The sequence below is a fragment of the Eurytemora carolleeae genome, unplaced genomic scaffold, assembly GCF_000591075.1.
Source record: "Eurytemora carolleeae unplaced genomic scaffold, Eaff_2.0 scaffold91, whole genome shotgun sequence".
Taxonomy (NCBI): domain Eukaryota; kingdom Metazoa; phylum Arthropoda; class Copepoda; order Calanoida; family Temoridae; genus Eurytemora; species Eurytemora carolleeae.
The window spans coordinates 179,966-198,532 of record NW_019396098.1 but is presented as its reverse complement, the minus strand read 5'-3'; the positions used below and the strand labels follow the sequence as shown (position 1 = coordinate 198,532).

General features: G+C 34.3%; 2 protein-coding genes across 2 annotated transcripts; both read right to left on the bottom strand.

Moving 5' to 3' along the window:
- Positions 1–1,261: 1,261 nt before the first annotated feature.
- On the bottom strand, positions 1,262–9,200 carry LOC111694885 (BTB/POZ domain-containing protein 1-like). The gene is made up of 16 exons (XM_023463937.1): positions 9,135–9,200; positions 8,665–8,800; positions 8,430–8,546; positions 8,009–8,101; positions 7,413–7,483; positions 7,029–7,196; positions 6,552–6,702; positions 5,932–6,104; positions 5,098–5,242; positions 4,751–4,929; positions 4,148–4,232; positions 3,869–3,939; positions 2,696–2,803; positions 2,044–2,282; positions 1,823–1,911; positions 1,262–1,454 (listed from the first exon to the last, which is right to left on the bottom strand). Exons 2-16 carry the CDS (start codon positions 8,788–8,790, stop codon positions 1,335–1,337), a joined length of 1,935 nt encoding a protein of 644 aa, XP_023319705.1. The 5' UTR covers positions 8,791–8,800; positions 9,135–9,200; the 3' UTR covers positions 1,262–1,334.
- Positions 9,180–18,082, bottom strand: LOC111694886 (translation initiation factor IF-2, mitochondrial-like). The gene is made up of 17 exons (XM_023463938.1): positions 17,984–18,082; positions 17,844–17,927; positions 17,100–17,483; positions 16,638–16,775; positions 16,170–16,287; positions 15,969–16,020; positions 15,020–15,127; positions 14,546–14,629; positions 14,100–14,198; positions 13,284–13,373; positions 12,537–12,646; positions 11,978–12,080; positions 11,444–11,518; positions 11,254–11,369; positions 9,918–10,087; positions 9,668–9,756; positions 9,180–9,411 (listed from the first exon to the last, which is right to left on the bottom strand). Exons 3-17 carry the CDS (start codon positions 17,431–17,433, stop codon positions 9,268–9,270), a joined length of 1,830 nt encoding a protein of 609 aa, XP_023319706.1. The 5' UTR covers positions 17,434–17,483; positions 17,844–17,927; positions 17,984–18,082; the 3' UTR covers positions 9,180–9,267.
- Positions 18,083–18,567: the final 485 nt, after the last annotated feature.

Here is an 18,567-nt window from a genome sequence, read left to right as displayed (position 1 = left end):
ATCAAATTCAAACAAAAACTCTCTAGATAATTTCTTCTCTAAAAGACGAAAGCAATGACACTCTCTTTGTGCCTCTTACGAGCCTTAATAACTTCCTAGAAAAGAATCAACATTTGGAGCCGCAATAATAAGTGATTTTTTATAAACATTTATTTCACTCATATAATTAAAACACACCGGTACATTTAAGACACTAATAAAAATATATAATGATCAATTGTAAATTTTGAACAACAGTAAAAGAAATATAAACTGAATGAATGAAAGAAAATTTAAGAAAGAATAACTTAAATATAAATCATAAATACATAAAATATATATATTATATATGCACAAGAATATTAAAAATAAAATAATTATCTCAATATCAAATTTGGAAATTTACTTTTTTTTTACCTTTTAGGCTTTTAAATGATTGTTTGAGTGGATATGATTTGTGTGCTTGAGAATCCTACAAGCTATTGTAAATAATATAAAATTTGTTTTGAATAACAAACAGCTTAAATTCTGAAGAACAAAAACATAGGATTATTAATACAAAGGGACTGTAACCATAAATTCAATTGACCCTGCATTAGAGTGACATGTCTAATTCACAATGGTGCCCTTTAAACCTTTGTCTGATCATCGACAACAGAGATATCCATATTTTTAAAGCAAAAAATTGAGTGTACTCCGTGCGAATTAATAACATGGTTCCCGAAGTTACTTAATTTTTAGCTAGAAACATATGGATATCTCCGTCATCTTGATCAGCCAAACGTCTAAAGATTACCGTTGTGAATCGGACAGTCCAATCTACAGGTCAGGGTAACTTTAACTTACGTCTACAGTCCCTTTAAACCTTCATGAGAGATATTTGAGACAATTTTCACACTCATGATTCCATTTCAAGTCTATATCTTTTAATGATGATATTTTTTCTTAAACCTACGTTAATTGGTATGGCAAGATTTGAATGACAACATAAAGAAATTGAGAAACTGAAATAGGGTCTGAAAATGAAGATATCGATCATGTGAATAAACTAAAACCAAGACTTAAAATTGATGGAAAAAGAATCAAGAGTTTTTTAATGTGATCTTTTGATGGAAGAGTGCCAGACAATTCAAATCAGAATCTATCATCATCTTAAAGTTGTTTTTGTTAAAATTTGACAAATAACATCGTTTTTTAAATGATGATAGATCTAAAAGATATTTCAATAATTATTTCTGGCACTCTGAAAAATTTCAATAAAATAAAACAAACAATCCCTTACAAAAAAACTATTGGAAAATTGTTAACGTAAACAATCTGAAGGATCAAAATTTCAAGACTGATTAAAGATGGATCTAAGTATAGAATATAATCTCTGGTATTTGTCCGTCCTCCACACTAGTTCCATTATTGTTCCCAGCTGCATAGCTGAACTGGAACGTTACTTTCCCTCCGTTGTAACAATCTAGGGTCACCTAGGAACATAGTAGTGGTGCTGAGGTCATAGTATTTGTGTTGAGGTCATTTTTTGGTGTTGAAGTCATTGTATTGGTAATGAGGTCATTGTTTTGGTGTAGAGGTTATTGTATTGGTGTTGAAGTCATTTTATTTGTGTTGAGGTAATTGTATTGGTGGTGAGGTCAACGTATTGGTATTGAGTATATTGTTTTGGTGTTGAGGTCATGGTGTTGGTGTAGAGGTTATTGTATTGGCGTTGAAGTCTTTTTATTGGTATTGAGGTCATTTTGCTGATAAGTTTGATTAACAGTTACAAATCTCTCATTGTTTGATCATTTTCGGCCGGTAAAAAGGTCAAGGTCATGGTAAATGTCATATGTTTCACCTTTCGAAGACCCTTAGTGCCATAGTGAGAGTCAAGACCCTTGAGGGTTGCAACAGCTGTATAGTTGGTGCTAGGCTGTATCTCTACAGCTTCCTGGACAATACAGAACACACTTAGTATTAGTATTGTGCAGAGTTGAGGTTTTTTTTCTTTTTTAAACTTAAGGGCAATGACTCGATTTCGGGTTAAAGTTATCTTATTTTCCAAACAGTAAAGTGTGCTTTCCTTGAACATAGCTCTGAAAGTAGAGTTAGTCCCATCGCTGGAGAAGGATATTTCGTTAGAACCGAGCTGTCGTCCTGATCCAGTATGCAGGAGTTGAATTGTTACATCGTACTCACTAGGTCCATGGATAGAACCGTAGAGTCCGAACCCAACCACAAAGATCCTCCGGTCCACGATGAACCTGATCTTGTCGGAGGTTCCGCTGTACCCCCACCTGCTCTCTATCTGCTGAAACCTTGAGAAAATATTAAAAATAAAGGACATATGATCAGAATAATCCCCCCCCCTAAAAAAAAATATTTTATACATTAAAAAAAAGTTTCTAACATTTTACTTTTTTCCCCTTCCAACAGGCTAAGAAATAGAAAATACTAAATTAAATATGTTCTTTAAGTAAGAAATGAAACACTTGAAAACCACTCTAGTTTTCTAATCCTTATAATTGAGCAACCTGATGTTCGTAACCTTCGATATTTTGAACTATGAAATCTAATAGGTGAAATATTCAATATTTGAAAAATTAAAGGTTCAAAACCAACAGGTTGCAATGATATGTGGATTATAAAATTAGAGAATGATTTAAGTGTTCAATTTCTTTGTACGTGTTTTGGCGTTTAAGTTTGGAGATAATCCAGATATGCTCTGTACCTGCAAACTGTCTGCTCCTTCCCCATCATAGAACTGCGCGGAACATCCAAGAACCCAACAGGAGGTTTAGGGTTTACGGTGAAGTGAAGAAACAAGGACACCGTCTCTCTAAATAGTTGATTTATCAAAATTGAAACCGGAATACTTAAACTGGGTCAAAAATGGTCTCCTTTCTATCATATGTTTCAATGCTATTTAAACCTTTGGCAATTTTATAATCTTTAAAGAAAACCAGCACAGCAGTTTGATCTGTCTATGAAACACCAGACATTATGGATTTGTCAATAATACTAGACACTGTGAGCTCCAAAATTACATCTGTAAGAATACCAGACATTATGGGCTCCAGAATTACATCTGCAGGAATACCAGACACTATGGGCTCTAGAATTACCAATCAATTTGAAAGAATACCAGCCATTATGGGATCTAGATTTACTCATCTGTAAGAATGAAAGACAATATGTTCTCTAGAATACCTATTTGTAAGAATACCAGACAATATGGTCTCTAGAATTACTTATCTGTAAGAATACCAGACCTTACGGGCTTCAGAATTACTTGTCAATAATACTGTACACTTTGACCTCGAGAATTATATTTGTAGGAATACCAGACATTATGGGCTCCAGAAATACCTATTTGTAAGAATACCAGACATTATGGGTCCTATAATTACCCATCTGTAAGAATAAAAGACAATATGGGCTCTATATTTTTACATATCTGTAAGAATACCAGACATTATGGGCTCTAGAATTACTTATCTGTAAGAAAATGGGATCTAGAATTACTTGTAAGAATACAAGACATTATGGACTCTAGAAGTACCTATTTGTAAGAATACCAGATATTAAGAATACGGGACATTATGGGCTCTAGATTTACCTATCTGTAAGAATACCAGACACTATGGGCTCTATAAATACATATCTTAAAGAATACCAGCCATTTTGGGCTCTAGAATACCTATCTTTAAGAATACTAGACACTATGGGCTCTAGAGTTACCTATCTGAAAGAATACTAAACACTATGGGTCCTAGAATTACCCATCTGTAAGAATGTAAGACAATATGGTCTCTAGAGTACCTATTTGTAAGAATACCAGAAATTATGAGCTCTAGAATTGCTTATCTGTAAAAATGGCAGACATTATGGGCCCTAGATTTACCTATCTGTAAGAATACCAGATTGTGCCGGTCCTTGCGCAAACTCTTCGACCGTCATCAATGGAAACCGAATCTAAAATTCAAATTCAAAATCTAGATAAACAACATGATAATAGGAGGCTAGGACGGCCAATTAAAAAGGGATTTAAAAATAACAATAATGATAATAACAATAATGAGATCTGAACAGAAACTCGACAATGACATGAAACCCCATGATTGTCTTCGGGAGCAAAGTAGGGTCTGTGAAAGGAAAGATGCAGAATGAAATATAATACAACCTGATCTAGAACACGACCCAGCACTCCTCGCTTATACTCGCTAGTCAGTGGAAGAGATTGCCGCTGGCATTCCGCCTCGGACCATCTAAATTAAAATATGCATTTTTTATGTCGTTCATTTTTCGTTTAATTACTAAAGCAAATTTAAGTCACATTTAACATCTAAACTCCCATGACCTCAGGGATCGAAATAAAAACATCCTAATTTAGTTTTTTCAATGTTTGAAAATCTATTAATGGTAAAACGAAAATTTACTAATAGTTTGCTGTTCTTATTACTTTATCCACAAAAGAGTGCGTGCAGCAATTAAACAGCGAATACATGTGAAATTTACAAAAAAAACGAGGGGTGGGAAGTACCTTGTAATCCTAGTTTATACATCAGGCTTGCCTGATAGAAATTGTATCCAAAAAACGTAAAATCGGCCAAAACCAATCGGGACCTCTCAATGTCACCAGGGTTTATAGGCGGTCAGAATTAAACAGTTGGCTTCCATTCAATTTTGAGTTTTCCAACGTATAAAAATCATCCAAAGAAACAGAAAAATCCGCAATATCTAAATTTGGAAACTCATTTTCGTAGCTCTGAAACCTCTACACTACCTTAGAACTGCTGCAAAGATTTTTGCTTCCTTGATCCTCAGAGAATCCCTGTCTAGGACCGCTGACAAGGTTTCCACATCTATGTCAGTGAACCCGTCAGCGGTCAGCGCTTCAGGAGTGTTCTTGTCTATAGTCTCCAGGCAGAGAGCGGCAAGCTGGGGCTCATCAAACAACCGGGCCTAAACAACAACAAAAACGCTTACTTAAAAAAAAATCCAGTTTTAAGGAAAGAAAAATTCGAGACCAAAAAAGAATTATTTTTAAGCTATAAGACTCCAAACCCTTTTAAAAGTCTTTTTTTATACATAAACACAATACAATCAAACCAAAATCTCAATAAACTGTACCTGAGTGAGAAGCATGAACGCATTGTCAGGAGAAAGATTTCGTTTGAGAAAATCCACGCAGTGCTTCTCCAGAGCAGGTACAGCGTACTTCTTAGCTGTATACAAGGTCGTCATTACAGTCTCAGGACCAATCTGAACCTCGTCACTAAAACAGGAAAAATTCTTAATAATAGCTGAGGTTACAGTCAATATCGTGCGGGCCGCGGGACTAAAGCAACTTAGCTTTAATCCGCGCAGACATAAACCAATATACACTGCACAGTGTTATGCTAATTGATTGGTTCTTATCTACGTATATATATAAAGTAGTATAGTAATCTCTGTTGCCAATTATAACTCAGGAACCCCCTTTAACCGATTTGCCTCAAATTTTGGAACTCGTTAGAACCACGGAAATGTTCTTCATATTTTTCATATTTTTATTCAACTACAAAGCACGAGGTAATACAGATAAAAAATCACAATTTACTATGTAGTTTGGACCCGCTTAACCAGAGTAGGTTGTTTTAATTGGTTGGCCCACTATAAACGAATGAGAATTGCAAATAAAAACTATGTACATTGTACATTTTAAACATAAGAATGATGATTCTTAGCCTGGTTAAAAAAATTTAGTGGGTTTAATTTAGCTTCCAGGCAAAGCGTGATTCCCGAGTTAGTGTTTCTGTTTTTGATAAAAATTACAAAAATTATATTTGTTGTCTCTGTTTCTTCTAACTATTTCAAAATTTTTGGAATTTAGAACACAACTCTCAATGCACCTGACAAAGATGTTCCTAAAAAAACCAGTTAACCAAAATTGTGATCAATCCCTTTTACTATAATGCATTCTACCTATAAAGGAATCTAAGAAGTGAGAGAAATGCTGCTGGTTCTACATCTGGAATAGTTATCTCGTCTTCTTGTGTTGCCAGGGTTGAGTTAAACATGGCATCAAACACAGCACTACCAACGGATAGTACAAACTTGTGTGCAGGAATGCGCTGCTCGGACCCACCTCGACCAACCTATGGAGAACAGATTAGAGGAAACTGATCACTGGCCACAAACTTCATAATCTCTTTAGTTTATAATCTCTATTTCTTTGCAACCTGGGCGTGTAAACCTTTAACATTTCAAATTTTTACTAATCATTTGGACAGAATTTATAGTTTGACATCAGGTTGTACAGTTTTTTCGTGAGTTGGAGATTGTTTCCGAACAAATTGAAGGTTTTTAGTTTTATTATTGTTCATTTAAGGATAATTTTTCTTAGACAAAAAATCAATTCTATTAAGCTTAATTTTACAAATATAGGTGTAGAAAATAAAAAAGGGGAGAGCGTGAGTAAACCAAATAATTTATTGATCTGTGTGAGTGATTGAGTAAATGTGTGAGTGATTTGATTAAACAAAATATTTAGTAATTAAATGATGGTGAAAATTAGTAATTAGGTGAGTGATTTAGCAACTGACCTTAAAATGAACGTCGGCCAGAATCTCGTTGTTGAACATGAACGCAAACCGTTCCTGAACCGTTGTCTTGGTGGCCTGCCAGTTGTAAAGTGTTCCAGGACCCTGGTTTACGTTCCTTAAGTAGCCCATGTTCCTTCTCTCCCTCTCACCTCTGAAAAAATGTCAGATTTAAATAATTAACAGAAATATAATTTTCTAGAAAACTCAATTCCCCCTTTTGAAAAAATTATTTGCCCCCCACCCTATGTTGGGCAAGTTTACTAAAGATGTCTGCTTATATCAAAAGGAAAAACGAAATTTTGAGGAAAAAGTGTTAAAAAGTTGGGGAAAATTGCAAGATGGCGTTAAAATATTTCATTCCCCCCCCCCCCCCAAAAAAAAATAACATCTTCAAAAATCATAACCAATTAGAGGGAGGCGATAGGGGAGGGGGGAGGGGGGGTAAGGATTCATAGTAAATAAAAAAATTAAACTAACCTAGGAATAGCTCCTCCTGCTGCCAGATTTCCATTACTAATGCTCTGAGGTTGAGGATGGAATGGCGGAGGAAGAACTGGAGGCTCCTCTGCAACTTCATGATCAAGGGACAAACTGCGGTAGAGCTTTTCCATCCTTTCAGTTCGGTCCATTTCAGCGACCTCCTCCCTACACAATATTTATATACATAATAATCATTAAATCAGGGACCTCTAATTATGAGTGTGTGTGTTTAAGGGGGGGGGGTATTCTAAACTCCCCCTCCCTCCCCTGCACACTTAGACAAAACATGTCTTATTTAAAAGGATGTTCTTCTCAAAACCAGGAGGTAAATCTCATAAGTTAAAAGTCATGATAAATAACGGTTAATCGAAAAGTGCTAACCTCTCAAAGGAGTTTTCAATCTCAGCCTCTAGAACCGCTGCTGCAGCCTCGTTGATGTTGTCCTCCATATCCTGATAACACAGAAAAAATTTCAACCAATGATTTTTAAAAATGCTGGTAAATAAATCTTTCCAATTGTATTATAACTTGTTTTTCTCAAGAAATTGTTTAGAATCTAGTATTTGGTGAGATCCAAACTATTATAAACATCAACAGAGTGTCGACTGTCGATGTAATTGACAGTGACCATCAATTTAAAGTTACATGTCCAATTGCCCAACTACTAACGATGCCCTTAGAACATTTACAAAAAAATGGAAATATTCTTTTTTTTCGATCAGAAAATTAATATTTTTGAATTACTTTTGCTCAATTAAAGTGACTTACGGATTTATAGCAAAGGCAAGGAAGAAAATTGACAGTATTTATCTCTTGAAAACTATACATTTCTAATAATTACTTGGCTGAAGGATACACTTGAGAATTAGGAATGTTAATTATGTAGACAGTCCCTTTAATAAAGGACTAGACTGAACTACCTGATCTGGTTCATCACTAGTAGACAGTCCCTTAAATAAAGGACTAGACTGAACTACCTGATCCGGTTCATCACTATCCGCGCTCTGCTCTCCTCTTAACTCAACACGGTTCCGATTCCGACTATTATTCGCAGATCGAACATACCAAGCCTTAATAAGAATTAAATATTCAAAACTAGAAATAAGAGTTATGTGCGTATCTTTTTACATCAATATTCTCTGTTTCAAAAAACACATTTAATTCATCTAATTCAGCGAAAACCTATAATAAATTTATCCATGAGCAAATGTTCCGTATAAACTTGACGATTTTGGAGGAGAAAAAAAATAGATGATTGAAGAAATTTTTACAATAACTAATGATAAAGCACTAATAGAATGCACTCATGATGAGGATTAAGGACGCATTATTTAGAACTTGTTTTGAGAACGCACAAAAGTGTAAATACAAATCTGATATAAATCTCACAAGCTTAACCTGGAAATTGCTTGGTTCGTTTGCTTCTTCATCCTGGCTGAGATCATACTGAAGGTTTTCTATCGCCTTATCATGCTGCAGGTTTGCTGCTCCTGCTCCTCGGTTATACAACATAGCCTAAAGATAAACAATCTAACACTCAATCAATTCTTAAGTTATAAAAGTCAATTGTTGAACCACTTATTTAATCCTTAAATCACTCATATGAATTAATTTGGTTGTGATGTTTGTTCACCTGATTAATTGGAGGGTCTTGAACCTCATTCGCCGGCTGGTCATCTTGCAGGAAAGACATTCTCCGCTCTCTACCGGAGTTTCTGCTCGTTGAACTCTCCCCAGCCCCAGACATGTTCGACGCCATGGTTGCTAGTCTTCAAGAAGAATTTTTTTATTTAATTGCATGCAGTTTATTTCAAAGCTGGAAAGCCAAGGAAAGAGAAAGTTGAGATAAAAAACTTCAAGAGAATGACATTCCCAAGTTGAGTATACATAAGAAAGGGGGGATAGGGTTTCTGCTCATTTACTCTGCAGACGTATTAGAAAAGTTCTGAACTGGAATTTGGTAAACAAGTCTGTCCTATCAACCTGTCGGAAACTTCAGCCAGTATAAAAATAAAATTAAAAAGAAAGGCAAAAGCCAGAAAACAATAAATGAGGAAAGATGAGAAGTAGAACAGAGGGGGGTGGGGGGAGAAAATCTATCACCTCTATTTAACAGACTGAATCTGAATGCCTGTTCACATTTTTAAATCTGAAAATATCAACGAAATTTTTCTAGAAGTAATAAATAACAGATAAATATAGATCACAGAAAATTTTCAATCTAGGATGAATTTGTTTAGAAGCCCGGATCCCAATCCGTTCTCCTGTTCTCCGTCCTGGTTGTGTAGGATATAATCTGATCTCCGGGTTCAAACCTCAACTCCTCATCCTTCACTCGGAGACCACATTCCTGTCCGCTCTTCACTTCTCCAACCTCGTCCTAGTTGACATGCAATCAATCAATCAATCAATCAATCAATTTATCAATCAATTAATTTATCAATCACTCAATATATCAACCAACCAACCAACCAACCAACCAACCATGTTTATAAGTCATCATTTTATAAATTAATAAAACGGCAGCAAATCAAACCAATAAACTAACCAATAACAAATAATAATGGAAGAACAAACCAAGTCAGAATTTTGAACCAAAGGTTAAAAAGATAAACAATAAAACGGTAAAGCGGTACCTTAAGATGTTTGAGGCTCTCCAGTTCCCCATCGAAAATGATCTGAGAATCTCTGATAATCTTTGTCTTCGAACCTCGCAATATCCGTCCTACAAAATTATCTTTATAATAAAGCTCTTAGCTTATTTATATACATTTTTATAAATGCTTTATCTGACCAACTTGATACTATGAAATTCCACGGACAACACCGGGCACTTTAACTAGTTATCTAACAAATCTATCATTTATTTTATTTTATTTAACTGACCGGAGATAATTTTGCAGCCTGCCACAGGGACTTTATCCTTGTTGACGGTGACCATGAATTCCTGGACCACGTTCCCCCGCCCAATGACATCCTCCACCTCCATCGGAGGCAACTTGTCGCTGATCTCTGTCTTCAGATCATCGATCATATGATAGATAACATTGTAGGATCTAAACAAAATATTTGTCTCTTTTACAAATAACTGAAATAGCAATAAGCTAATATAGCGCTCCGTGTCTTTTTTCCAGCAACAATGTTAAAATTGTATGCTGCTTTTCAAACCACCATTTCCTTGGGGAGGGGCGGATCAAACCATTATCTCAGGGTGGGGGCCATATGTTACTCCTACTTTCTATATGTAAACTCCAGTTCTCCTACTTTCTATTTGTTGACTCCAGTTCTCCTACTTTCTATCTGTAAACTTTAGTTCTCCTACTTTCTATCAGTAAACTACAGTTCTCCTACTTTCTATCTGTAAACTCTAGTTCTCCTACTTTCTATCTGTAAACTCCAGTTCTCCTACTTTCTATTTGTAGACTCAAGTTCTACTACTTTCTATCTTTAAACTCCAGTTCTCCTACTTTCTATTAATAAACTCCACTTCTCCTACATTCTATTTGTAGACTTCAGTTCTCCTACTGTCTATCTGTAAACTCTAGGTCTCCTACTTTCTACATGTTAACTCCAGTTCTTCTACTTTCTATTTGTAAACTCCAGTTCTCCTACTTTCTATCTGTAAACTCCAGTTCACCTACTTTCTATCTGTAAACTCTAGTTCACCTACTTTCTATCTGTAAACTCCAGTTCTCCTACTTTCTATCTTTGATTCGCCCCCTATAATCTTGGGACCAAATCAGTGAAGCCATTTATTGTACAAAATATTTAAAAAAAATAGATGACAAAGCTTGAAAAAATCATCCGTTTTTTTCTAGAAAATACAATTTGAAGAATACGGAACTTGTCTACCTGACAGGAACATTTGAAGAATACGGAACTTGTCTACCTGACAGGAACATTTGAAGAATACGGAACTTGTCTACCTGACGGGAACATTTGAAGAATACGGAACTTGTCTACCTGACAGGAACATTTGAAGAATACGGAACTTGTCTACCTGACGGGAACATTTGAAGAATACGGAACTTGTCTACCTGACGGGAACATTTGAAGAATACGGAACTTGTCTACCTGACGGGAACATTTGAAGAATACGGAACTTGTCTACCTGACAGGAACATTTGAAGAATACGGAACTTGTCTACCTGACAGGAACATTTGAAGAATACGGAACTTGTCTACCTGACAGGAACATTTGAAGAATACGGAACTTGTCTACCTGACAGGAACATTTGAGCTTTTAGCCGCCTTCTCTAGATCAGAAGAGATTGAAGTGTTGAAAGCGTAGATTATAGAATTGAACTGAGTAGCCAACACAATATCAGACTCGTTCACCTTGGAACATGTCAAGATTTTTATTCACACAACATACAAATTGTCAAATATATTTCTCTGAAATGAATAAGTACCTGTCCAACTCCGAAACTGACTATATCAAGATCAACCTGTGGGCAGGTATAGGTCTCAAGACAGGACAGGATTGCCTAGAAACAGAACGGTAGAGTACAATACAAACGTTTTTGCATATATATCTTTTATTAGGGTCAAAATTTTAACTAGTGTAAGAACAGCAAATGTCTAGAATAAAAAATTGAAAACGTTTGCTCGTCTTACACAATGCCAAATTTTGACACTGTAAGAAAATATATGCAAAAAACGAACCAACTGAAGGCCCGTCAATACGAACAATTTGATACAGAACACAAATATATATCACAGTAAAGGATAGTAAAATAAAGAGGTAAAATAAAAGAATATATTTCAGTAGTACAGTACAAGATTGCATTGGTGGGAAATATTATACAAGCGTACATTTCACCAGTATGGAACAAAACTAGATGCAAATCTTGTTTATGATTTAATTAAACATCATACAGATAAAAAGCGATTGAAGAAAAATGAAAATATTAATTTCCAAAATGAAAAATAAAAAACATGACTACCTCTACACTACCGTCAACATCTCCCTTGATAATAACAGAAACTTTAGGATGTGTACTCTCCTCTTCCTGCTCCTTAGGTCTCTGGTTCCAATCCACACCATATCTATCAATCAATCCATTATTAAATCAATAATCAATCAGTTCAATGCGAAATATTAAACTACTTTTCATCCTGCCAAGAAAATAGCAATTTTTTTAATGAGTAGCATTAGGAATGTATTTTTAGTCGTGTTTAAACATGGTGAACTTTTTGGGGTTTAGAAGCCTAACAAAAATCTGAGTATTTTCCCTTAAAACAAATTCAATGCACACAATTTTACTTTGTTTAAATTGTACAAAAACTTACAAAACATATAAACCAAAATAATTCAAATAATCGTTCTTTTGCCTTATATCTTCTCATCAAAGTAAACATTTTGAATAATGCACTAAAAGCAAACAATTTTGAATTTTTATACAGCCCAAAAAAATCTTGATCTTAAAAATGAATCAAAAACAATGCCTATCTCTGTCTGTGATCAATTAATCAATAGCTCACAGGGATGGTAAAATTTTTTACCTAGGTTTGAACCAACCCATCTCTAGTTTCTCTCTTCTGAACTTCTCATACTTCTCCCGATCAGCTTTCCTCTTCTCGTCTATAGATTCCACTTGAAGATCTGCAGTCGTCTACAATAGAAAAAATGAGATTCTTTGGAAAAAAAAAACACATTTTTACAAGTTTTTTTTTGTCCACCGGAAAATTAAGAATCACATTTCCCCGAACACCTATCACAAGATACATATATTGATTATTTAACACATTTAAAGAGTGAAAAAATGCTCTGAGCTAAATAGAATTTTGGAAATAAATTATTCAGAGCTGAAAACTTTAGAATGGGGTATCTTTAATCCCGATCGGTTTATAAATCTGGAGATTAATAACAAGAGAAGAACAAGCATTATTTAATCTCAAGATTGAGAAAAAGAGTGGATCAAGCATTAATCCCAATATTCACCATTCAAAAGTTCCCAGCTCAGGTAAAATTATCTTTTAAGTTTAATCCACAGAATTTTACAATATTAAGCTTTTATTAAATAAGATGGAGGAAAACTTTAATATTTGTTTGACCCGTGGAGCAGAAAATCCCTAGTTGAAAAAGGGGAATTAGTTGGGTCTTTCTTCAGACTTTTCTTTCTTTTCTTCAGATTTTACTTTTTCCATGAAGTTTATTAATGTCTTGATTTAGTCTCCCCCAACTCCCCCTCACCCCATCTGAGGGGGGGAAGAGACCCCCATGAAAATATTTATCCTTTTTCCTACTACCTGCAGTTCTTGTGCTTTCCTCCAGGCAAACACTTCCTTTGCTCGAACTTCGGTCTCAACTCCAATAATCTCAGACCCAGCTGCTGGAACCTAGAGAAATCATTTAAGCTCTAGAATCATTTTTATTATTAAACAGAACTTCTGGGGGACTTTATTCCCCGTATGAAGCCACACCCATCAGTACTTCCCCTCACGATACGTGTACAATCACGCCTGGGGTCGTCTGTTTGTAAACCGCCTAGAGCATGTTTTATTATTGAACCCTGGATGTAAGCGTACCGGGTGTTGGGATTATCGGGAACCTGAATAGACCGAGCCCCAAGGTTGACATCCACCAACCCACCCACCCCTACTTTGGCCATAGGCCCTGGACAAGGGAATATTTCAGGAAACTAATGTTAATAAAGTCAAGACAAACACTTATTTATTTAACAAATAATTTAAGGTTGAAACTGAAATAAAAAATGAAGAAGACAAGAAAATAATATGGCTGACTGTAGGTGTTGAAAAAATAATTCATAAAACTTTTAAAGAGCATGCAAAATGCCGAAATAAATTGAAAAAAATCAATATGTTTAAAATTTCAAAATTGATCGATAGCAAACTAAAACGTCAGAGTTATATATTTTTAAGCTGAAAAATGTGAAGTTCACTTTGAGGCATTTTCACTTTTTTTCCATACTTTCCCTCAATTGATACAATTTCTTCCAAAAACCTAACTCAACAATGTTGTGCTCCTTCGCTCTAAATTTTTAAATTTGAGAAAATAAACCCTTAAACTCAAAAGAAAATATTTATATAAAAAAAATGAAAAACCTGTTCCTTCCAGCCTACCACTTTAGCAGCTTGGCTGGGTTGAAGAGATTTCAATTTATTCCCTCGATCATCTAGAAGCAGCTTCACCTTGCACCAAGACTAAAAACGTATTTTTAAAATCATTTTATCGTTTTCTTCTTTTTCTAAATCTGACAAAATAGTGTAACACTTGAGATTTGAACTTGTGCAGGAAATAGCTAAATAGTTCATTTGCGATCTCTCATTGACTAAAACCATATTAACAAAAAAATGCCTAAAGGCTTAGATTTATTTTATCAAAAAAACATGAAAAGATATAAATTTTGTAGTATACACAATTTTGATTTGATTTGATTTTTAGTTATGTTCATGCTGTCCAAAAAACATAAAAATTAAAAAACGGTTTTTAATTTTTTTAATAAAAATTTGGGGGCTTTTAGAGTTAGGAGTATGTGCAATATCCTCACCTTATCCCCAACTATATATTGACCCGTTTTCAATGTTCCACGTTGCATCAGAATAGTTGAAGTTTTACCTAACCCATGCTCAACCTTCAAACAAAAAGTAAACAGTAAGAACCAGAAAACTCTAAATATCAAGACGTCTTTTAGCTTAAGTTAAGAGTTTAAACAGTTTAATCAACACGGGAAACAGGAATAATGCACTGTACTGTGAAAACACATATTTCAATCGGGTGGGATTGGAGGGTACCCAGGACGGATTGGAGGGTAACCAAAAATTATGTCGACAGAAAAAAATTGTAAACAATATTAATTGTCTTCTTCATACTTCAGATATTTATCTTTTTTACATGTCATGACTATAGGTTCTGATCTTTTTCAGTCCAACAACAATTTTCGTTTTTTCTATTTTTTTTTTTTTAAGAACAACATCTGCATTATTGTTTGTTGGACCAACCTCAGAACTAAATGTAGAACAACCTGAGATTCCACGATAGTTCCCTCTGCAAGTCCTGTTGGATCACATTTAAGCTCAAGAACCTCAGCCAGGGTTAGAACCTCTTCAATCAGCTTTGATACATTGGTCCCCTGAGCAATCAATCAACACATCAATCAATCAATCAAACAATCAATCAATCAATCAAACAATCAATCAAACAATCAATCAACCAATCAATCAACCAACCACTCTATAACTTAATCAATCAATCAAACAATCAATCAATACTTCTATCAATTTAATAACCTCAAAAATCATTTAATCAGCCAAAAAGCCATTTTAAATCTATCTATCTATTATGACTCCCTAACAACACGAATGTAACCACCCATCCCGGCAACCCTCTGCCTCCTTCCGGGAGTGCGTGGATCACAGAGTAAGCATGACATGTGCAATGATACTGTTAAGCCCGAGTGGTAGTAGCCGAGACCGCGAAGCCCAACTACCGTGGCATATATCTACCTTCTACAGCCTCAACTTGTTATAGAAATGCGTTTTTTTTCTGAAATTCACTCACTCCGACCTTAAAATAAATTCAGTATATTTTTCCTTGAAATATATTATTCATATTCATCCTTGAAATATGTTCTCTATTTCCAATGGAAATACATTCTCTATATCCATCCTGGAAATACATTATCTATATCCATCCTGGAAATACATTATCTATATCCATCCTGGAAATACATTATCTATATACATCCTGGAAATACATTATCTATATCCATCCTGAAATACATTATCTATATCCATCCTGGAAATATGTCAACAAATAGAATCAATGAATAACAAAAAATTCTATAACTAAACCATGCTATCCATCCATCAATCAAACAGGTAACCAATAAGTGAACCAAGTAGTAAGTTTGAAAGTAAAACCAAAAATTGATATGTTCACTCTCAGAAAAATAAGTAAACTTCAAATTTTACCTTGAGAGCTGAAATTGGAACACATTGTACATCACCACCATTCTCTTCCAATCTAATGACAGTGTTGGTTTGAATTTTTATAAATACGTATTCGTATATTTTCCAATTCGTGTGTAAAAAGGCATATTTAGATTTCTCAACCTTAAAAATAATTGTATGTGTTTCCTCTTAAAGCCGGCACAACATTTTATTTAAAGTTACCTAACTCCCTCATCTGCCAGCTCTTGTTTAACTTTTTCAATATTTGCGTTTTTCTTGTCAATCTTGTTGATGGCTACAATGAACGGTGCTCGGGCTTGTCGAATAATTCGGAGAGATTCTTTGCAGAACCAAATTCAAAATGCGTTATAGGTTAAGTATTTAAGAACTAAGTGCTTGCCACAAACTCGAATTTTTTAATCTTTATACCTTTGCAACTTGATGTCAAACTACAAATTCTGTATGGATCAAAAAGTCTAAGATTGAAATACCAAAGGCTTAAACCATCAGGTTGCAAAGATATGGGGATTACAAATTTTTATTTTTATTTAGACTTTTCGTTTATCTCTTAACATTAAAAGTTCAATAGCATATAAAATTTCTGCTTTTTCTGACAATTTTCGTCTACTACAATTTACAAATCAATCGTTTTAGAAAAGAGATTTTTTTCTTAGATAGAATTGTGCTTTCCTTTAGTTTGCTCCAGAACCCCCTCGCAAGCATCTACTATCAGAATAACAATATCTGTGACGTTTGCTCCTCTTGAGCGCATACCCGTGAATGCAGCATGTCCCGGTGTGTCAATAAATGTGACGGAATCTCCAGTTTCTGAAAAAATAATCTCTTGGAATTTTTATGAGATTGTTCTTAAAGGGACCATTGACGTATTTTCAAGTTCCCCATAATTTTACGAGTTGAATGCCCGAATCGCAATTTCGCAAAGGAACCCTTTAAACCCTTGTTTGAGCAAAAAGTATTGAGAAACCCTTGTTTTCTAATCAATAATTGATAACTTTCAATTGCAGATTCTTTATTGAAGTGACTTACGGAAATGTGCGCCACGAACAATGAAGAAAAGTGATGGAATTAAACATTATACAAAATTATTATTAGGAATTGAAAAGTAATTCGAAAAATCTACTAAAAAATTACCTAATGTGACACTAAAAGCTCCAATATGTTGCGTAATCCCACCGTGCTCCCCTGCCACTATTCGGGATTTACGCAAATAATCCAGTAGACTTGTTTTCCCGTGGTCAATATGGCCCATGATTGTGACAACAGGTGAGCGGGCAACAAGGTTGGCTGGGTCAGGGGGCGGGCGTTTGTACGCATCTTTATCCACCACCACTTCAACCTTCTTCTTAGTCGGGTTTGCTATATAGTTATTCTTATAGTTTAAACCACTAGCAATGGTGTTTAATATTTTCCTACTGTAGATTGGATATCGTTCACTTTTTATTTCTTTTGTTTCTTTCTCGTTCATGTTGAGAAGAATTTCAAATATTTCATCCACACTCTTCTTATTCGCAACAGCTGGACATATATAGTTTAGCTTTATTTAGTATTTTTAGATTTAACATTCTTAAGTAATTTTTAATTTAGGCTTTTGTTTGAAATATTTTGATTTTTGTTGGTTTGTAGAGTTTAAATATTTACTCCAGCATGCTGCTTTTACTATTGAATAATAACAATACAGGTGAATGTCATGTAATAAACTTAAAACAATGTTGTTATAAACTGAAATTGAATTCTCAATTATTGTAACGTTAACTATAATGTACGAGTATTTAAAAATAGATGAAGCCAATTTGTTGTAAAGAAAATCTTAATTGATTAAAAATGATAATCATTTACAAAAGATTTAAATAAAGGGTAAAATAAAAGTTTACTAACCTAATTCAGCGATACTAATTCCTTCCCACACTTCAACAAAAGTATTTGTAGATTTGTTGTCAATAAATTTTGCCAGTAAATTTGCTGAAAGTAATATCCCATCAAGATTTATTTATTTTATTCTCAATTTTTGACTTTACCATATCTTTTCTTAGGTTTCTTGTATTCCTTCTTCACTAATTTTTCTTCTTCACCCTCCTCTTCATTTTCTTCTGTATTTTTCTTCTTTATTTTGATTTTTTTCTAACAACCATCACACCAATAATGAAAGTATTTAGATAATAAAAATTCTAAATGAAAATATAGAGATTTTTAAAAATAATTAATGGTCATTACTCAATATCCGTAAAATCAAATCAAATTATCATGATACTAATAACTTTACGAAATCGAAAATGGAGTTTAGTGTTTTTTTTATCTTATTTAATCCAGTGACCAGATTTTATGAATATCGAAAAGTAGTTAAACTAAGTAGTCAAAGTTAAAGCATCTCTTGTACACCAGTTGGAGAGAACCTGATCAAATTGAAAAAAAGTGGTTCAACTTAGTCTACACTCTACAATTACATAGTTCAGTAAGTTCTTGATTTTCATTAATATAGTCTTTGAGGTGTTAAAATGTGCAATTAAAAGGACTGTCACGTAATCTTGAATAACCCTCTGTCTTAAAAGTTACATGCCCGCTACAAAATAATGCCTTTAAACAATTATCTGAGTAAAAATGA